General features: G+C 41.1%; 1 protein-coding gene across 2 annotated transcripts in view; it reads left to right on the top strand.

Annotated features, from left to right (window-relative positions):
• Window positions 1-21293, top strand: part of PALLD (palladin, cytoskeletal associated protein) — a 340473-nt gene that overhangs the window by 270354 nt on the left and 48826 nt on the right. For both annotated transcript variants that reach the window (XM_077815437.1, XM_077815438.1), the window contains one exon: window positions 7923-8612. In XM_077815437.1, coding sequence (XP_077671563.1) covers window positions 7923-8612 — 690 coding nt within the window. The remainder of the gene's footprint in view (window positions 1-7922; window positions 8613-21293) is intronic.

Consider the following 21293-nt stretch of genomic DNA (forward strand, 5'->3'; position numbering starts at 1 on the left):
GTCACAGGCTGCCAGCAGACAACCTTGGCAACAAAATCAGCACCTGTGGCCACAAAAAGGTGACATCAAGAGACTGAACTGGAGGGAGCTCAAACATAGCTCCAAACAGGGAGCATAGTCCCGAAGAGATGACTCATCCAAGGGCAGAGCCTCCAAGCCCTCCACCAAAACTGGAGAGATGCAGTGGAAATGAGACCCAGTACTGATACCCATGAATAAGCCTGGCAATGAGCTGAGATGCATTCTGCAAGACTCAATGTTCCTTGCAGAGACATCCTCCACACAAAAGCAACAACCAGTACCAGGGCCAATACCAGTATCATGTCAGCATACAGCACCACCACTGAAAGAAGAGCTCTTCACTTCACCATCCTACTCCTTTTCTCCAGTGTTGAGCAGGGATCCCTGTCCCCTGCCTTTTGAAAGCAATCTTAAGGAGCATACCAGGTGGCTTTCATTTAGAGTTCCATCTCAGCTGGGGGGTGAGTGGCACCAAACCAACCAGCTTCTAGCTGGTTGGTGTCCCTATAGCATGCCACTAAGACTGTATCGGCCCTACTGAGAACTATCATAATTCGGGTCCAGGAGCAGATATCCCTCTGAAAGAGGAGGAGATCCTGTTCCTTCATGGCCTCATTAGTCAGGCCACCCACATGAGCTGGACAATGGCCCCCATGACCAAGACGTAATGGAGGGACATCAACAACTGACCCCTAGCTCTACACAAGATGTCATCCTCACCAGATGAGATGGTGGTGCCTGTCCCAGAGCCAGCAATCAATGGCTTCAAGGCATTCCAGAATCTTCTGTCTCACATTGCAGAGACCCCAGACATTGAAATGACATTGATACAGGAAAAATCCCACGAACATTTTTTTTATATTTTAAGCACTGCAACTCCAGCCCAGGATCTCATTCCCTTTCAATCAGAGGGTCCTGCAGCTGACCAAACCCTCGCCATTCTTTCTCATACTTCTAAACAAGTGGAGAAGAGGTACAGATGCCTCCAAAGGGCTTTGAATGCTTCTATGCCCACCCAATTTGAGGGCTTCTGGTTGTTTTGGCAGTATAGGAAAAGTTCAAGTCCACAGAAGGCCTACTTAAGGACAGAAATCCTAAGAAGTTGGGTCTATTTGGATGCAAGGTATATTAATTTGCCTCACTGCATCTCCAAGCTGAAAAGTACAGGGCTCTGTTTACTATATATGATTTTTTTCACTAGGAAGAGGGTCACCTTTTTTCTGTTACATAAAGCAGCAGAAGATGGCATCGAGCCTAGAATATGCTCTTCCCTTGTTCTCCCTGATAGACCTCTTGGTGAACTATGAAAAATCATCTCTTGACCCATCACAGAAGATAGAGTTCATAGAAGCTTTGATCAACTCCAGGTCCACAAGAGCATATCTTCCCGAGGACCGGTTCTTTTTCATGCAGTCGATAGTATGTTAAATGGAATCGTACTCTACTGTGATGGTATGGACTCATCTAGGGCAGCTAGGCCACGTGTGTGCACGCACTTACATTATGTCCTTTCTCAGACTTCTTCTGTTGGCTCTATGATGGAACTCTGGCTCAGATCGATCTATTCCCCAGCAAAACACCAAATGAACAAGAAAGACCTGACCCCGCCTCAGATTGTCACTGAGATGGTTGCAGGAACCCAAGAATGTATATAAAGAGGTTCTGTTCACAGCTCTTCCCCTTGAATGGTTGCTATGGAGGTTCATTATAGACCCAATATTCCTTCACTGGGGATCTCCCATGATAGACCTGATTACCATCATCAACAATGCCAAGTGCCAAAACTTTTGTTCCAGAGGGGCACAAACCTGAATAGGTACCAGATGTCTATCTTCTACACTGGTCTCAAGGCCTTCTCTGTGCCTTTCCATTGATTCCCCAAGATAATATCCAAGATCAAATTAGATGAAGCCACAGTCATCCTTGTAGTCCTTACTGTCCAAAGCAGTTCTGGTTGAAAGACAGGCCACAGATGTCCACCCAAACACCTGACCAGCTTCGAGTGCAAGCAGGACTGTGCCAGTTTCTCAGATCTGCAAGGCCACAATGTGGCATTAATTCACTGACTTTTTGTCAAGAGTTAGGAGTTGGACTTTGGCATCAGCCCTGACAGCCACCAAATTCAAGGTGACAGTACAACAATCGCTGACTGATGCAGCGGATACTTCACTCCCACCATCCAGAGGGGACACTGCTTGCCACTCACTAAACTGTGATCCACACTAATACATAGTTACTAAGAGAGAATGGTTACTTACCCTACAGTGACTGTGGTTCTTCAAGATGTTGTACTCAGTGTAGATCCCATGACCCCTCTCTGTCCCTGCTTTTGCAGATTTCAGTTACTGGGGCTTTGAATTGCGAAGGTGCTGAGGGAAGGTCATGGCCATTCTGCCTTTTAAGCCCTCATAGAGGAGTATGATGAGGCACAGGTCACATGTGCAGCCCTGACAGACCTGCTGTGAAAAAGAGTTTAATTTCGCATACATGAGGCACATGTGCACCCCAACTAATTACATCATCTCAAAGAACCACAGCTACTGCAGGGTCAGTAACTGTTCTTTTTCTGAGAAGGGAGAAGGCAAAGCAGAATTGCTGGCTGCCTTCCCAGGTAAAGTACTGTCCTATCGTTTGTACACAGTTCATTTTCATTTACATCATATAGTAATAATAATGCCTACCTCTTATATTACACTTTTCATCAGTAGATCTCAAAGCACTTTACAATAGAAGTCAGTATCATTGTTCCCATTTTTTTCCAGATGTGGAAACTGAGGCACATGGAGGGAAGTGACTTGTCCAAGGTCACCCTGCAGGCCACTGGCAAAAATGGGAATTAAACTCAGCTGTCCTGAGTTCTACCACAGTGCCCTATCTGCTAGGCTATACTACCTCCCCCCTGTTAGTGTTAGTCACTAGTTTAAGCTTGGCCTCTAGTCAAGGTATGTCTCCTGGACCAAAGATTCTATACATAAAGCTCATTTTCAATGTCTGATGCTTTGTCATATTGTATTCAACCGGCTACTACCAGTATGCATGAATGTACACAGGTAGTGAGCCGACCATACGTAATTATAAGGAACGTCCACCCAAATACGTGAGATCAGTATTGAGCCACTTGTAATAGTTGGTGCAGATTAGTATGTATATTGTGGTTGTCAATATGTTGTCTGAAGAAGGCTTTGATGGTAGCATGAGGGATTCACTAACTTCATAATGGGGAAAACAGTCCTCCTAGGCAATTAGAGTACTCAGCTTCCAGTTCCCATAAGCTTTGTAGCTACATATTTTCGTTAAGCAAAGCAATAAAATAATTATACTTATTTATAAGTGAGATGTCTTTCATTTCGGTAATTTGTCTTGGTAGGGGCAGAGAGGAAAACAAAGTTGTAGAAATATCTGAGACGTAATAATCTCTTCTTGAAACTTGGTATATGTACATTAAATAAAGCATTGCTTAGTTACAGAGAGTGTAAGAATTCTCACAGTTAATTATAACTCTTCAGCACTCAGAGGTATAAAACAAAAGAGTGACAACTTGCAGCACACACAGTGCTCCCAGAAGCAAGTGTATTTCCAGCCTTAAGATGATCACACCCTCTATCATTAGAAATTACTAGTGGTGTGAAGAACATAAATCCTAATTCTTAGAAGCAATACAAGCTGAGTTTATTCCTCCCCCGGTCTCTCTCTTCCAAGGCAGAGTTGCAGAGCAGGTGAAAGACCATCCAGAGAAGACATAGTAATGGAGGTGAAAAAAGACCATGTCTTCTGCTGTCATTTTAGACACAGTTATTAAGAGCTGAGCCCTCTTCTCCAAATAGCTCTGAGATATATACAGCAGAAACTAGCTTGTGTAGAATAGAACAGTAGTTTATACTTGTTATATAGAAAAGTTGTAATGTTACTGCACTATGTCAATAGTAAATTGACAAAAATTAAGTATTGTGGACAGGGTAATAATATGCACATTTACATTAAGAACTGAATAACCTTCATACCGTATTAGATTTTCCCTATTGTTGTTTAGGCCCGTGCCCTCGTTCATATTAAAATATTACTACTTCTCGCTGTTACATTGTGTCTGTGTGTGTGTAAATATTTTTTTTCAGTGGCTTATAGGTCTTATTTTTTTCATGTTGTCTTTAACTCTGTTATCATAGCTGTTGGAGCGCAGGCAGAGATATATACACGTACAAATCTATAGCAAGAATTTCCAACATTAGGCAGGAAATAACTGACAAATATCAGAATAAAGCTGTTGAAATCCCTTTATAAATGGTCATGTCTGAGTTCAAATGACTTGCTGAATGTCCATTTCCCCTCCACCTCCAATGTGATTATTTTATAGTCGGTTTCGCCTTTTCACTGAAGGAATTTTATTCAGAAGTTACTTTTGATTTTTCAGTTTCTGTAATTAACTGTTAGATAAAACTGTAGGTGAACCTCAAATAAGTCATCAAAAATAAGTATGTGAAAATGTTATGAGTTTTTTCACTGTGTTTAAAGAAGTAGATGTAAAATATATGTGACCGGTTCTGTGAAAGTGTGCCTATCTATTACGCTGGATTACTAAACACACCTTAGTTAGCTGAGATAGGATCATCTTGTTATAACTAAATTACTTTTGTTTGTGTCCTCCTAGTCCCTGAAGTTTTTCTTTATCTCCATAGTTGCTTCACTATTGCTGCTAATAATGGAAGAAGCACTGGTACAGATTGGCCACAGGTGGAGTATTTTTAGCTACTGTGTCTAGATTTGTACTGAGTAAGGTTAGATGATGTGGTGCAACAGTGTTAAACACCAGTGCCCCCTCTCCACCCTGATGCTCCCAACATTATTAGCACCAGTGCAATAGCAACAATGGGATATTTTTAAAAAAAAAATGCTGGATGACATTACTCTAGGATGCGTCTAGCGTACCAGTCTTACAGCAACAGAATAGCTGCAAAGATGCCTAATACAGGGATCATGCATTTTTAACATTGTGGCATGAAAACCCGCTCAGAGTAGGATCTTTCCTTTACCCAACATGTAGATTTTCATAACACCCTGGATTTAAAGCCTGATCCTGGTCTACACTAGCACTTCCGTCATTACTAACACTGATATAGCTGCATCATTTAGCAGCAGTTGCTGTAAAACAGGTAGTAATTAGCATTGACAAGGCCCAAGTGGTCACTGCTATATTGTGCCACTGTTTGAAAGATGAACACATGACTTTGTAATTTAAAATAGAAAAGTTTCAATGCAGCACAGGATACCTTTTGTTATGGCACATGCTTGGTGAAAAGTCTCTGTTTGAGAGTGTTAAACTTCTTCCATACCAGGCACAACATATATAGTTAGGTACATTTCTATTTACTTCTTTGGCCTTAGTCGCACTATAATACATTAAAATGATGGGGAAAATGAAGTAAAATTTGTATGAAAATGAAAGTAAAAAATGTTAAAACACTCCTATGACCATTAGACAATGTGCCCAAAAATAGTTAAAATGCACAATTTGGAAGACACAAACTTGAAAAGGAAACCCGCCCAAAAAATTTTAAAAAAAGGTTTTTTTTTAACTCATCTATCCAAGATGGTTTGGTATTGCTGCTGGAACTCTGCCATTGACTGGGAGGGTCAGATGACCGTATGGGCTAAAAAGAAAGCCTCAAGGCAAAATAGTTCAAGCAGTAGCTCTTTCAGGTTAAGGGACATTCAAAGAGTATTAAAAAAAAAAAAACCTAAAGATCAGCCTTAACCCAAACCTAACATCAAAACAATCTGAACTCAGCAGGATTTGGATACTATATGTTCAACATTCAAAAAAAATGAATAGAAGATTCAGAAATCTGTAGTGAATAACTCCGAAGTGTTTTACACAACTATATCAAAAACAGTCTGGTAAAAAAGAGCTAATCTGCTACTAACAAATAAAGTATGTACTGTATGTGGGGTAACTCTCATTTCTAAACCAAGCTATCTTTGTGATATGGTTTTACAAAATAGTCAGACCCTTCAAAACCTTGATTTTTTTTTCAGTACTGTCTCAAAATACCTTGTGTGATTAATCTTAAACTTCTGTCCCCCTCTTTACAGCCAAACAGTCTCCTTTTCTAGACACCACACGTGAAATTTCAGGCCGAAAATATTTTGAGTACTCTGGGGAGCAGGAGTATCAAAATGAATCTTATAATGGAAAGTAGGTTACAAATGTAACTATGACATCATGATCATTTCTAATACCAAAAGTATGCATCCATTATGGTGTTTGTCATACATACATATTCCATGCATTCAATAGACTCTGCACTAAAATCTCTGGTTAAATAATGACCTAAATTATATCATAAATGACACACTGTATATAATATTGTAAAGTATTTATATGTGAAATATACTGAAAAGGTGCATGTGCACATAAAACCACAAAGACATCTGGAGCGTTCAGACAAAGTTACAATTCCCAGCTGGGACAAGACAATTGTTAAGCTAGTAAAACAGATGAGTTTTAGAATTAAGACCACACACAGCAAAGTTTGATCTCTGCTTTGATAAGGGCCTTATTGCGGTTGTAGTGCTGCTAAAGCAGGGCTATTAAAGGAGATTGACAAACTACCTTAGTGGTCTTTAGTCTCAAGATTTTTTTTACAGAAGTGCATACTGAAGGAGCAATTAACAGGAAAGCAGCAATGTAAATGGTCATTTAAGCAATTGTACAATAAGCAAAAATATGTACAGGATCTGATTGTCATCCGTGTTGAGTGTCTATAGTTCCTGTTGACTTCATTTGGAGTTCTGGGTGCTCAGCGCTTCTGAATGTCAAACCTAGTCTTTACAGTTATGTGAATGTGAAGAAGTTCTGTATTTTTATTGTAAATAAGCCTATCTCCCATTGGTATGGTGTCATGAGTCCAGTTAGCAGAGCCCTAGAGCTTTAGTTCCTCAGCTGCCTCCTGGTATGATAGAGTTATGAGGCTTAGTTAAGAAGAAAAGTTGTAAAGAGTACAGATATATTAACAGCCGTCAGTGGAAAAGCTGGGACTAAAACTCATGGTTTCCCGGTATGCAGCTTAGTTCACCTTTCCCTAGGTTGCAGAAAATTATGGGGGAAGTTTCATTCACTCCCTCACAAATGTGTGGGAAGGCTTGACAGAGCTGTCAAATGTGTGTCACCTCATGGGAATGACACATGATTAACAGCAGGCACAAGCTAGGGCATTTAGATTTCTAGCAACCTGATTATGGCTGCAGTAGCTTAGATATTTGAACACCATAATAAGAGAGACAGAATTGAGGCCCTTTTAAAAAAAAGTGATCCTTAATACTAGGACTCTTGCAATTAATATATTAAGTTCAAATAAAATTAACAAATGACCCACCAGCACCCAAATAAAAATCAAACTTTTTTTAAAATTCAAAAGGGTCTTAATTTCTATTGTGGCATTAGCTGAAAATAAGAGTACTAAGAAGATCACAAAAAGGACTTTGCTTGCAGTATTTCCAGGTCTGATGAAAGAGGGAGCTACCCCATCCCAATCTCCAGACCAAAAAAGGTTTCAATCTGTTGGGGAAAGCCTTAAATAAGTATTCAAACCAAATCTCACAACTTCATCGAGGTTTTCCATCCCAGCAGGGATTCATGGCTTTATTAATTAGAAAGCTTACAAATGGTCCTTTAGCTACAGTTAAGTGTTGTAGCAGTTTAATATCTGATGTGCATTCTTGCAGGGACTTTGCTGGCAAGGAGATAGACTTAAGGATCAGATACGCAAATAGCTCTGACTTCCATTGGCTTCTAAAATTCCAGGTGACAAAATAGAGCTCAGTGTCTAGATAATGAGGTTGTCTCTTTATTTTAATCCTCTACTCTCCCATCACCACCCCCTGATTAACTTTTTCTTCTCATGCAGGGACCCTCTAAAACTACAACAACTGCAGAACCAAATTCGTCTGGAACAAGAAGGTGGTCAGCGGTACCATCACCACCAGCAACATCAAAATCCTCCTCCGTCTCCTCTTTTTCCTCCTCCCCCTTCTTTCCAGGAGCTGGTGTCCAGCCAATCTGTCAGTTCTCCTGTGCAAATGAGCGTTCTCAACTCCCACACTTCCCCCACCATGCAGTCATCCAGCACCTTCAACTATGCCCGGCCTAAACAGTTCATTGCTGCTCAGAACATCAGTCCTGCTTCAGGTTATGTAACTCCTTCATCTGGGTCTTCCACATCCAGCCTTCCATCCCCTATGTCTCCAACTGCCTCTCAGAAACAATTTGGCAGAGCACCTGTTCCCCCTTTCTCCCAGCCATTTGCTCCGGAAGGAGAGTACCTGTGGTCTCCATCTTCCTCTTCACCCCCTCCCCCACCTCCACCAGTCTTTAGTCCAACTGCAACGTTTTCAGTTTCTGATTCCTTCCCACTTCCCCCACCCCCTCCTCCTCCTCTCCCTTCCTCAGTTTCCTCACCTTCCCGCAGTCTTTCTCCAACTGCTAGATTCTCTAACTCCAGCCAGTCTCCAGCAGCGTTCCTCAGCTCCATGTTACCATCCCAGCCACCGCCTATATCTGTCAATGCGCTAGGACTTCCAAAAGGTGTTATGCCTCCGTGAGTATAAACAGCTAACGAACTTCTTACATTTAATTTTATTGTTTATTAATTGTATTGGTTCTCCATTTTGATAGCTTTTTGGGCTCTCTGCACTGTGGCTAACTAAGAGGGGGTGGGGGGATGACAGATTCTTGAATCAGTGGAAGGAATTGCACAGAAATCACCCTTCTGGCCAAAGGTCTTGCAGTCACTTTCATAAGGTGATACTTGGCCTCTGACTCTAGTGATTTCACTAGATGGAGGAGTGTCAGGGAAGAAGACACTGATCAGAAATATGCTGTATTCTGCTTATGGAACAAAGCTGCAGAGATGGAAAATGAAGGGGCACAATGGCCTACTGATATTTGGTTATCTTTTTTTTCAGGGGAGAGGGGAGAGAGAGGACGTGGTGCTGGGGATTTGTAAGAACCGTGTTTAAAAAAACAGGAAAAACACCACAGACTACATCAGCTCCACATATTTTCCCTCCCTTTTGTCTCCCCTCAAGGCTAAAATATTGTTCTGGAGCATGCCAAAAGCCCAGAGTAGTTCAGTTTGTCTTTCCATTGGCACAAGATTCTCATTCCATTGTTGGAGAACAAAGAGAAATGATAAAGAACAAAAAATGAGAATAGCTGGATCCAAGGCTTATTTATAACTTTGTTTAAGGGCTTTCTAAACATGTCCACAATATCAAGATAACTTGCTGGGCTATAGATTTGGTACTGTAGGAACTTCTGTTATTTTACTCCAAGGCACTTTTGGAAAAATTCTGTCAGTTACTCAAAGATATTAATGAATTTGTCTGCAATATAAACAAAACGTAATTTTAATTTTAACATTTGGTGATGTTAAAAGATCTATTACATAATTCAAAAATCAACTTGTTCTGTCTCTTTAACTTTTAGTTTCATTTTTCTCTTTTCCTACCAAATATCTTCTTTCCTGCTACTGTATGTTATCATATCCTTCCTTAGTCTTTTTCAGTGTCTGCTTCCCCTTTGTCTTGTTTAACAGTATTCTTCGTCCCGTCATCTTCTATCTACTCTGCCACTCTTTCGTGTTTTTTTCTCTCCTTTCTTTCCCCCAAGTTCTTTCAGTCTCTCAATTTCCATTTTTCTGTATTCCCCAAATTTCTAATTTATTGTCCTATCCCTTCTTGCCACCTCTGTTTCTCCTTCACTTCTCCTTTATCATCTCTATCTTTCTATGGTGCCCATTACTGTAGTACATGAGCACCTCCTGGTCTCTAATGTATTTATACTCACAACACCCTTGTGAGGATATCTCCCATTTTACAGATGGAGAACTCAGGCACTAAAGGGGCTGAATGACTTGGCCAAGGTCAAACAGCAAGTTGGTGGTGGAGGGAGGAACTGAACCCAGGTCTCCCAAGTTCCAGGCTAACACCAAAACAATTAGACCCTTTCTCCTATCCCTTTTCTTCACTTTATTCACTTTTTTCTCAGCTCTCACCCTCCACTCACTCCAGTGCATGGTTGTTGGCTGCTTGCATTGGTCTCCATAGACAGAGCCAGTTAGTAGTATAGATGAGACTAGACTGAGCAAAATTAATTGACTGCCAGTCAGTTCCAGGGACGTAGGAGGAGCAGAAGCCAGTCAGCTCTGCAGCCTGCAAAAGGGAAAAAGCCTGGATGATCAGCAGTCCAATCCTGGCCTGTACTCCTTTCTATCGCCCTGCTATTGATATCCATTGATTCTGAAAGGAAGACACTGTTTCCTTGGTAAGACACTATAGTGTGGTCGTCTGGGTGCTGAACATGGAGTCGAGATTGGGCACTTGTATTTTCAACTCTGACATGCATCTTGAGCAAGTCATTTAATTTCTCTGTCTCCATTTCCCAATCTATTAAATGGGATTACAAATGATATGTTACGCATTGCTGAAAATGAACTAGTCAAAGTGTGGAATACATTCTGTAGATGGAAATGAGCAATATCTTTATCAATATTGGAGAGTCCAGTATAAGACAAGGTCTAAAGTAATGGGATTTCAGCTTTAAGATAGATTTTTACTACTACATACATCAGTGGGAGTAGGGTTGGATCCTTGATTGTTTTTTAAATACTTTACATTAGCTACCTTTCTTACCAACTGTTTTATTAAGAGAGAAAGCATTCTTGCAGCAAACTTTACGGTTACTTTCAATGCCTTCCCCTCGCTCTTGTTTTTTTATTGCTGGTATTTCTTTGCCACTTTCCTAGTGTACTTGAGGATCAGATATTCACAGCTCATGTTTGTGTGTATGGTCTTCACATGATAGTTCACCCTATTCTGCCTCTGTAGTGGCTTCCTGTGACAATGGTAGTCAAAGACCTGAAAAAAAGAAAAGGGAATTTTTGAACTGCTTAGTCTTGTGTCAGAATCTGTAATATAACCTAAATAACTTGCCACCCAGATGAGCTGGAATTCTTATGGAGTACTTTTAAAAGTGATACTTCTTGGTGTTCTGATTACAGTGGTATATATTGTATATTTGTAATATTTCTTTGATGCTCTCCATTTGAATGTAATGAAAAAATATTATTAATTCAGATTCAGAACTGGCTGGATTATTTTGGCATTTTTTCATCAAAAAATTATTTTTTGATTAAATTGAAATTTTCACAAATTTATTTCCATTGTTGTTGAAGGTCTTAGTGTTCGATTTTTAAAAATTGAAAATGGGAAAAAAAGGAATTTTTTGTTTCATTTTGGTGGGCAAAATCCTACTTTCTCTCATTTCTTTTTAACTTATTTTCCACTAGGGAAAAAAAATAGTGAATAGGGAATATAAAAAAATGAAAGTGACTTTTTTCCCCCACTGAAACAAAAAAATTGAAAATTTTTGAAAAATGTTCAAAAATTTTTTGGACTTTATCTAGCCAAAATATGATGGAAAATGTTGAATAAAATGAGGAAAAAAATGCGTTTATTTAAAAAAAATGTTCATGAAATATACTTACTTGTTTTGGACCTGCTCTATCCAAGATTCAAGCAAAGCATGTAGCCCCCCTCAACTCCTTTGCGTAGGGGCCCCCATTTCACAGCCACAGTCGAGCATGCAGCCTTCTCTCCATTTCCCCTAAATGGATTTGCTGTGCCAACTGGGTACAAATATGGTCTAGAGAATAAGTAATGTGTCTAGATTTGGCGGGGTGTGTGTGTTTGTTTTTGGGTAGGGTTACGGACAGTGCTTAATTTGTAATGAGAGGTGCTGGGGCTCAAGTTATTACATGCTGGGGCTCAAGAAATTTTTCTTTACATTCATAACTGGGGCAGTAAGCCCAGAGGTGCTGGGGCTATGAACTGCCAAGCCTAGAGGTGCCAGGGCTCAGCCCTGTCAAGCCCTGGCACAAATTAAACATTGGTTACAGACAAAAGGATGGAAGTTTCCTGTAAAACAGAAGGCAAGAGAAACATGTGAAATGAAGTAGCCCAAATAAGGTCAAAGTGTCAAAGGAGACATCCTGATCTCTCATGAGTCTGACGTCAGCATACAGCAACTCTTATTTCACTCCCCAATTCCTGTTTGCTCTAGCTCAAACGGGAATTAATTCATGGAAGTCCTATGACCTGTGTTATGCAGGAGGTCAGACAACATGATCACAGTGGTCACTTCTAGCCATATTAACTATGAATTTAGGAATGAATTACGTGGCATGGAAATATGAGCAATAAATAACACACTGGGTTGAAATGACAATGGGATGGGATTCCCATGAGTTAGGGAGCCCCCAGAGGCTGTGGGTTTGGCAGCAGCATCTGAACTGGTTTGTTCAATATGGTTTCTAGTTGGATGGTTTTGATGAGCTAGTTTGCTGCCAGTATATAGGTTAATAGTCTGACTGTCCAGAACTGTGAGAAACAACAAAAACCAATTGACTAGATTTCTGGGTCTACTTCACAAGTGTCTGACGTTCAGATAAAATGAAGAACAGCTCTGGATATAATAGTTCAGGATGGTCTGAACTTTTCAATGCTGTGGGCCAGATGTTAGTTTTGTGGGCCACGTACAAATACTACCTTCGTGGGCCACATACAGAAATATCATTCCAGATTCTAGAATAAGATTATTTTTTTAGGATTTATTAGCATTTAGCATTTCTGTGTAGGGTTAAGAAGTAATAAAATTAAATAGGAGACTAGCTCACCTTATCAAGATAGGGGTGCCCCCAGGAATATTTCAAATGGTACACATGTCCCTACCCCTTCTGACTCAGGGAGGAAACTGGCCAGGACTTCACTGTGGTTAGTGCACTGTCTGTGCAGAAGTAAAATCCCCCCCCCTCCCACACTGCCTACAGGAAGGGATGGGGTGCCAGTTGCACTGACCATAGGAAGGCAGGAACAGGGAGCCATGAGGTGAGAGGACAGGGAATCCAACCTCTCCCCACACCCAACTGGCTCTCAGGCTGCACAGACCCAGCAGCTGCTGCCTCCCCTCCTGACAATGCCTGGCACAATAGTGCAGGCAGCCCATGGCCAGGGACCCGCCACCCTCACTGGGGGTGATGGGTTGGAGTGCCCATATCCCTGCCCAAAAGGTGAGCCCTGCTGGAGTCCTGGTGCTGTGGGCTGGGAGGGGAGGGGACTGGAGGCCTCAGCACTTCCCTAGTCTTCAGCCCCAGGTGAGGCAGTTATATGGATGGAGGCTGCAGCTTGTATGCTGGGGCTTTCCATGAGGAGTTGGGTTGCAGGGGGCTATGTGGTACTGGTTCCCCTGCACAGTCAGTGGCACTGGAAGAACTGAAATATATGATGAAGGCAAGCTTGGCCTGGTCGACCCCTGGGACAAATCTGAGTGAGAAGCACTGCGATTTAGTTGGGGTTTGTCCTGCTTTGAGCAGGGGGTTGGACTAGATGACCTCCTCAGGTCTCTTTTAACCCTAATCTTCTACAATTCTATGATCTACCATGTGTTGGAATTCTGTATGGTAGAAATTATTTCACTTTTTATTTTTTTACAAAGGTATTAAGCAAGGACAATGCTTGAAGTAACAAAAATCAAACTGTTTTCAACAGCAGTTGAACAATAATGTTTTCATATTTTTTCTCCCACCAGCAGCCTGACCATCCCAGAGCCCTCAAGGGAGCCCCTAGCACTCCGCCAGTTCTGCTCTCTATTCTCTATTGCAGTCCCAGTCCTTTCCACACTCTCCCCTCCCTCAGCTCGACTCCCCACTTCACACAGTCCCAGCTCTTCTCCCTGTTCTACACTCCCACAGCCTGGCTCCCATTTCACACTTCCCCTCCTCCCAACTTGGCTCCCCTTCCCTCAGGCCACTGGTTGGACCAGCTAGTACTAGTTCATCATTAAATATTTATTTGCATAATTTTACTGAGGAAAAAATGTCAATTGGATAAAATACTTAGTACTGCCAGGGTGGTCAAGTCACTTGCAGTCACTTAACACTTTCACCTAGTGAGGTTAGTAAGGGACATAGGGATCACTTTACCCATCCATCAAATGCAGCCACGTTTGGGATGGAACACAGTCGTTTTTACCACCATATAGTAACATTTAGAGAGGAAGTGAAGAATGCTATAGTCAATTAACATTTCAGAGAGGCATTATGGGGGCTGAATATTGTTTATTTCTGAGTTGGAATTTGGCCAATATCCTATTGCTCAATCCTTGTTCTTGGGGGTTTCCGTTTTTCCTATTCTAAAGAACTCTACATATTAGTAGATTTATTGGTCCAGCTCAGCCTTCAGCTATGCGGAAGGTAACCCCTATTAACTTCAAGGGGAACTACACATGTGACAGAATCCAGAATTGTGCCCATTTGGTTTGCTGACAGAAATATATGGAGGCTGGAACCTAAGTTTCATCAGCCATCACAGCAAAAGTTTGATACAAACCCAGGTTTTTCTCTGATTTGCACCCATGCAAGTCAGTTAAGTTTGGATGGGTGTCACTGACAGCAAAATTTTGGCTCACAGAGTGATTCTATAAATGCAAAGTGTAAACCACTAGAAAGAAAGCATGGAATTAGTCATCAGACAATGACAGCATCCCTTTCAAAGTAGAATAAACATGCATTTTCAGATATGAATATATCAGTTTAAAAGGATCTTGACTGTAGGACATATCTAATTCTTTCCTTCAAGCAGTTGCATTCTTCAATAGTGTTGCCTAGGTCACTAACAGAGGAAAATATCATGATGCAGAGTTTTTAAAAGGACTAGACTTAAATAGGAACAGCAAGTACCAAGTTAACTAAACCTTTTTAAAGAGAAAAGAAAACATCACTTTGGAACACTTTTGTAAAAGTAACATAAGCTGTATTTTTCATCATTGCTGATGCTAAATTTAATTGCTGTTTCTATGCTCTTCAAAGCGTTAAATCAAAGAGTTCTTGGGATAAGGAACAATGCAGGGAGAACAGTGCAATGTTTTTGCCTTTACTTGAGCTAAAGCAGCTGGTCTGCTCTTCCAGACTTATTCTGTACATTGAACTTTGCCTGAGTAACTACTGATATGCCAAATGTTTTACTGATCTCCAGGTTCCCTGCATCTGTCAGTGATGATAGTGAGCATCATAAGGGACAGCCACCCATGTACATGTTGTCACCATATAACTCTCACTCGGTCCGTCATTACCAAGGACATCCCCCATTTTAGAACACAATTTATTGCTGTCCTATATAAATCTGGCATTTATTTTCCTGGTTTTGTGAATTATGTCTATCACAGTTTCCTCAAACTGAGTTTACAGTCAGTGTGGTTTATGCCAAAACATTCATGTGTTGGATGGGGCTTCTGAGAGCCCCTTGCTTAAAAATTCCACCACCAAATTGAGGGTAAAGGTTAAGGTGGTTTCTCTTCCTCTGAGGGAGCTCATCTCATCTCCGTAATGTTCATTCATCCCTGCCAAACTTATCTCTGGGGCTCATGAAAATACATCTGAAGTGAAAGTTTTCTGCAGTTGAAATGAACTGAATTTCAGCAAATGTCAGGTTTGGCTGTTTTTGTTTTTTAGTTTTCCAGTTTGTAATAGGATTTGTCACAGGTCCAAGGGAGAGAAGTTCTATGGGAACCCTTTGTGAAAATGACAATTCATCATTCTGCTAAACTAATGAACCCAGTTCTTCTTGTTGTTTTGTATTACAGTAACACCTAGAGGCCTCAGCGGAGATTGGAACCCCATTGGGCTAGGCACTGCACTACACAGAGAGAGAGCTCCTTTCCCAAAGATCTTACAATCTGAATAGACAAGACAAAGGGTGGGAGGGGAAACAGAATTATGGAGAAGTGAAGTAACTGTCCCATGGTCACACAGCAACTCAGTGGCAGAACCAGGATTAGAACCAAGGACTCCTCACCAAATGACTTTCCCAGTAGACCATACTGCTTCCTATTGTTAAAAGCTTCCTGCCCTATTGTCCTCCCTGTGTTCTTCATCTTTAGCGCCACATGTAGCTCTCTGGGAATCTAAGTCCTATATGGCTGTCAAGGATATGAGCAGATTCTGTACTATACTGGACTATAAGGTGGATAGAAAGCTGGCTAGATTGTCGGGCTCAAAGCGTAGTGATCAATGGCTCCATGTCTAGTTGGCAGCCGGTATCAAGTGGAGTGCCCCAAGGGTTGGTCCTGGGGCCGGTTTTGTTCAATATCTTCATAAATGATCTGGAGGATGGTGAGGATTGCACCCTCAGCAAGTTTGCAGATGACACTAAACTGGGAGGAGAGGTAGATACACTGGAGGGTAGGGATAGGATACAGAGGGCCCTAGACAAATTAGAGGATTGGGCCAAAAGAAATCTGATGAGGTTCAACAAGGTCAAGTGCAGAGTCCTGCACTTAGGACGGAAGAATTCAATGCACCGCTACAGACTAGGGACCAAATGGCTCGCCAGCAGTTCTGCAGAAAAGGACCTAGGGGTTACAGTGAACGAGAAGCTGGATATGAGTCAACAGTGTGCCCTTGTTGCCAAGAAGGCCAATGGCATTTTGGGATGTATAAGTAGGGGCATTGCCAGGAGATCGAGGGACGTGATCATTCCCCTCTATTCGACACTGGTGAGGCCTCATCTGGAGTACTGTGTCCAGTTTTGGGCCCCACACTACTAGAAGGATGTGGAAAAATTGGAAAGAATCCAGCGGAGGGCAACAAAAATGATTAGGGGCCAGAAACACATGAGTTATGAGGAGAGGCTGAGGGAACTGAGGATGTTTAGTCTACGGAAGAGAAGAATAAGGGGGGATTTGATAGCTGCTTTCAACTACCTGAAAGGGGGTTCCAAAGAGGATGGCTCTAGACTGTTCTCAGTGGTAGCAAATGACAGAAAAAGGAGTAATGGTCTCAAGTTGCAGTGGGGGAGATTTAGGTTGGATATTAGGAAAAACTTTTTCACTAGGAGGGTGGTGAAACACTGGAATGTGTTACCTAAGGAGGTGGTGGAATCTCCTTCCTTAGAAGTTTTTAAGGTCAGGCTTGACAAAGCCCTGGCTGGGATGATTTAATTGGGGATTGGTCCTGCTTTGAGCAGGGGGTTGGACTAGATGACCTCCTGAGGTCCCTTCCAACCCTGATATTCTATGATTCTTTGATTCTCCTTGGTTGTCCTGTGAAATATCGTTGTTTTTTTAAAAGGAAATTTTAAATTTAATGAAATGTGCACATGAGTTACCACAGAAAATATCATCTTTGCATTCTTAAAATAAAATGACTAAATACAACCACCATATATCCATACTGTAAGGGACTGGGGCATAGGCGGTCTGGCCTAGTGGTCGCAGCTATGCTGGGGTCCACATATCAGGGACAGTGGTATTTGAGCAGGGGTCAGAGGAATCACTGTAAACCAGGCTGAGTAAGCAAAAGTTGGGTCAAAGTCAAGGCAGTGTTGGAGACTGGAGATCAGGGATAATATTAGGCTAGAATCAGGAGGCAAGAGTCAGGCTCAGGATCAGGCTAGAGACCAGTCTGGAGTTGCAGCAGGCCCAAAGTCCGTTTTGTTGTCCAGGCAATCTCTTGGGGCACTCTCCAGGGTTAAATAGGGTGGTTGGCCAATCAGAGGGCTGCAGGGTACTGTCATTATGAGTCATTTTGGGCGATACTTCCTGCGGCGCTTATTCTCCACAGTGCTCTCTGGCTGTGCCTCTGCATGGTTTCTTGGTGTCCCTGTAGGACTGTCAGCTGTCACAGGCTCTGCAGACGTAGGTTCTAACCACCCATCCTTACACATGCATTTGAACTTTGAATGCCAAGCTGTGCCCGAGTCACAATTATAAACCAAATATTTGTGTGAGTAATGCTGTGCAAAAAAATTTTTGGCAAACTTTTTTTGGCAAAAAATGCAGATTCAATTACACTGAAATGTGTTGTGAATTTGTGTTGGTTTTGCCAAATTGTTCACGTAAAAAAAAAGTCCAAAAATGTCAAACCATTTTGAGATTTTGGTTTGCGATAATTTTTTGAAATTTCCTTCAATTTTATTGAAAACCCCCTCACCACCACCACCCCCCAAAAAAACAGACAAAAACCTTTAAAAAATAGTTAAAGTTGAAATAAAATGTTTTGTTTTGGGTTGAACAAAATGTTTCATTCAACCCAAAATTAAACTTTTTTACTTTTTGATACTCTGAGAATTCCAAAAAATCTCATTTTTGGTTTGACCCAAATGAAATGTGGCATTGGTTTGTGTTTTTTTTATTTTTGTTTGTTGTTGTTTTGTTTTTTTAATTGCTGGTGAACTAAAACATCCATTATTCTTAGTGTGAGAGTTACTTTATTTGTGAGTTACTCAAGGCTAAGTAAAGTATAGACCAAGAAATTTACATTAAGGAAAAAGACACGTAGGGTTGGTGCAGTAGCCAAAACCATGACCTCCTGCATCTTGACCATGGTTGCATCTGGAAGGCTTTATTTTCCAGATGCTTTTTATCTATTTCTTTTTCCAAATGATTGCTGCAGATGCATATGCAAAACATTTAAAAATGCCCAGAGACTTACTGTCAGCCTAATCTAAACAAACTGGTGATGCACGTGCACTCTGTTGGAGAGAGGGAGTGTGTACTGATTTATTTACCTTGTTTTGTAGCTTTTTGGCCTACCAACCTGGCTAGTATCCTATACATGTTGTCCCTGTTGGCCAAAGCACAGAACTTTACTTCAGACAAATAATTTATGAAGGGATGTCACATAAATGTCTGTAAATCAGTCAGAGGAGCTTCTTTTCTTTTTATTCAGATATTAATTGATTTTGTATATAAAAACAAGTTATGGTTTGTTGATGGCAGGGGATGCTTAGTGCACTAGCCTTTCAACAACTGGAGACCAAGGTTGATTTTGGATAAATCACAAATACGACTGAGATTAGCCTCCTCTCAGTCCCTAGTGGATGTTTGTTCACATCACATATATTTGGCATGTTTGTCAGTCACTGCTTAAGAGAGACCCAGGACTGCAATAACTAGAGTGTTTCAGACTAAGATCCATGGGCTGTGTTGAGTAGGGAAATTCATGTGTCATTCTTCTCTAGCTTTGGCTCCAGTCAATGCTATATTAATTTCTTCATTTTCATGACTATCAGTTCAAAACACAACCTTTATAATAACTGTATGGGGCGGGGTTACAATTTATATTGCCTAGATTACCAGAATTTCAGAAAGGGCTGGATTTTTTTTAAACTGAAATCAAACGTGCCTGCCCATTCCTTGGAAAAATGTTTCACAATGGATATGACATAATCTCAATTATAGCAGCCAGGAGGCACTCAAGCCCAGATCTTCAAAGATATTTAGTCTCCTTCCCATTGAAAACAATGGAAGTTAGGTGCCTAAATATCTTTACTGATTGGGTCCTCAGATACTTATGGTGATGAATGCCAATATGAAAACCTAAATAAGCTGATAATTTGCACAAGTGGAGTGGGCTTGATTAGAAACTCAAAAAAATGGTTCTGGTTTTTATTAGGTGAAAATGCATTTTAATTGCATGCCTTGCAGAAATGACAGTCCTGGGTGATATGATCCCAGCTTTTAGGTGAATGGCTCCCTCTTTGTTGTTGAATCTCTGATAAAAGGATCAAACATGCTGGGAAATATGTATTGTACATACCAACTTTCATCCTAGCTGATCTATGGGTAAGATTGATTTTTAATCAGTCTCTTGCCCTTTTCTTAAGATACTTTCCTGGGGGAAGTAGATGAACTTTGTTACCTTTGTTTCATTTTGAGGGTATCATCCCTTAGTCAAGACTCTGCATAGGCAGTCCTTCATTAATCCAAGTGCATTTAATTAGCACTACTGGGAGGAATTTGGGGGTTGTCAAGGTTCCTTCCCCACTCTGAACTCTAGGGTACAGATGTGGGAACCCACATGAAAGACCCCCTAAGCTTATTCTTACCAGCTTGGGTTAAAAACTTCCCCAAGGTACAAATTTTGCCTTGTCCTTGAAGAGTATGCTGCCACCACCAAGCGTTTTAAGCAAAGAACAGGGAAAGAGACCACTTGGAGACATCTTCCCCCAAAATATCCCCCCAAGCCCTATACCCCCTTTCCTAGTGAAGTCTTGATAAGAATCCTCACCAATTTGTACAGGTGAACACAGACCCAAACCCTTGGATCTTAAGAACAATGAAAAATCAATCAGGTTCTTAAAAGAATAATTTTAATTAAAGAAAAAGAATCACCTCTGTAAGATCAGGATGGTAAATACCTTACAGGGTTATCAGATTCAAAACACAGAGAATCCCTCTAGGCAAAACCTTAAGTTACAAAAGACACAAAAACAGGAATATACATTCCATCCAGCACAGCTTATTTTACCAGCCATTAAACAAAAGAAAATCTAATGCATTTTCTAGCTAGATTACTTATAGATTACTTACTAACTTTACAGGAGTTGTAAGGCTGCATTCATGATCTGTTCCTGGCAAAAGCATCACACAGACAGACCAAACCCTTTGTTCCCCCTGCCCCTCCAGATTTGAAAGAATCTTGTCCCCTCATTGGCCATTTTGGGTCAGGTGCCAGTGGGGTTACCTTAGCTTCTTAACCCTTTACAGGTGAAAGGGTTTTGCCTCGGGCCAGGAGGGATTTTGTAGCACTGTATACAGAAAGGTGGTTACCCTTCCCTTTATATTTATGACAGGGGTTTTAAAACCTTATAGTATGCATGACAAGACCAAACTAAAAACATTTGTTCTTTATGTGCAGCTACAGCTTCAAAGCTTGGGATCCATGCTTACCATAATTCTGCATTTTAAAGTAATTGAAAATACTTTACATGGATGGGAATTTGCTATGTGCCAGAAGCCAGAACAGACTTTTGTAAGGCTTTGGTTATAAAAGGAGAATCAAATTAATGTTCATTTGGATTTCTGTGAAACTGAGCCACGCTGATGGCAAAAGAGAACACATCCTTGGGACTGTAACAACCACCAGCCTGTTGCCCTTGTTTACTCTGTCAGAACAGTGGGACGGAGGAGTGGAAAAAATCCCATCCAATGTGCACACTGTAATCAAAGCATGAAAAGTGTTGCTGGTTTGGCCTGCTTTCTAAATAAATGTTACAGTGAGTATTCAAAACAGGCTGGAATTGAGCCAAGGTTCCAAAATTCTCTGCTGTCAAGTTTCTGCATGTGAAATAATTAAAAGTAAAATATGTGGAGTGTCTATGGGCAGTTTCCCTGTGCCCTCTCTGGCCAAAATAATTCAAATCTATATGCTTGAAGTTATGCA

The sequence above is a fragment of the Eretmochelys imbricata genome, chromosome 4, assembly GCF_965152235.1.
Source record: "Eretmochelys imbricata isolate rEreImb1 chromosome 4, rEreImb1.hap1, whole genome shotgun sequence".
In the NCBI taxonomy this organism is placed as follows: Eukaryota; Metazoa; Chordata; order Testudines; family Cheloniidae; genus Eretmochelys; species Eretmochelys imbricata.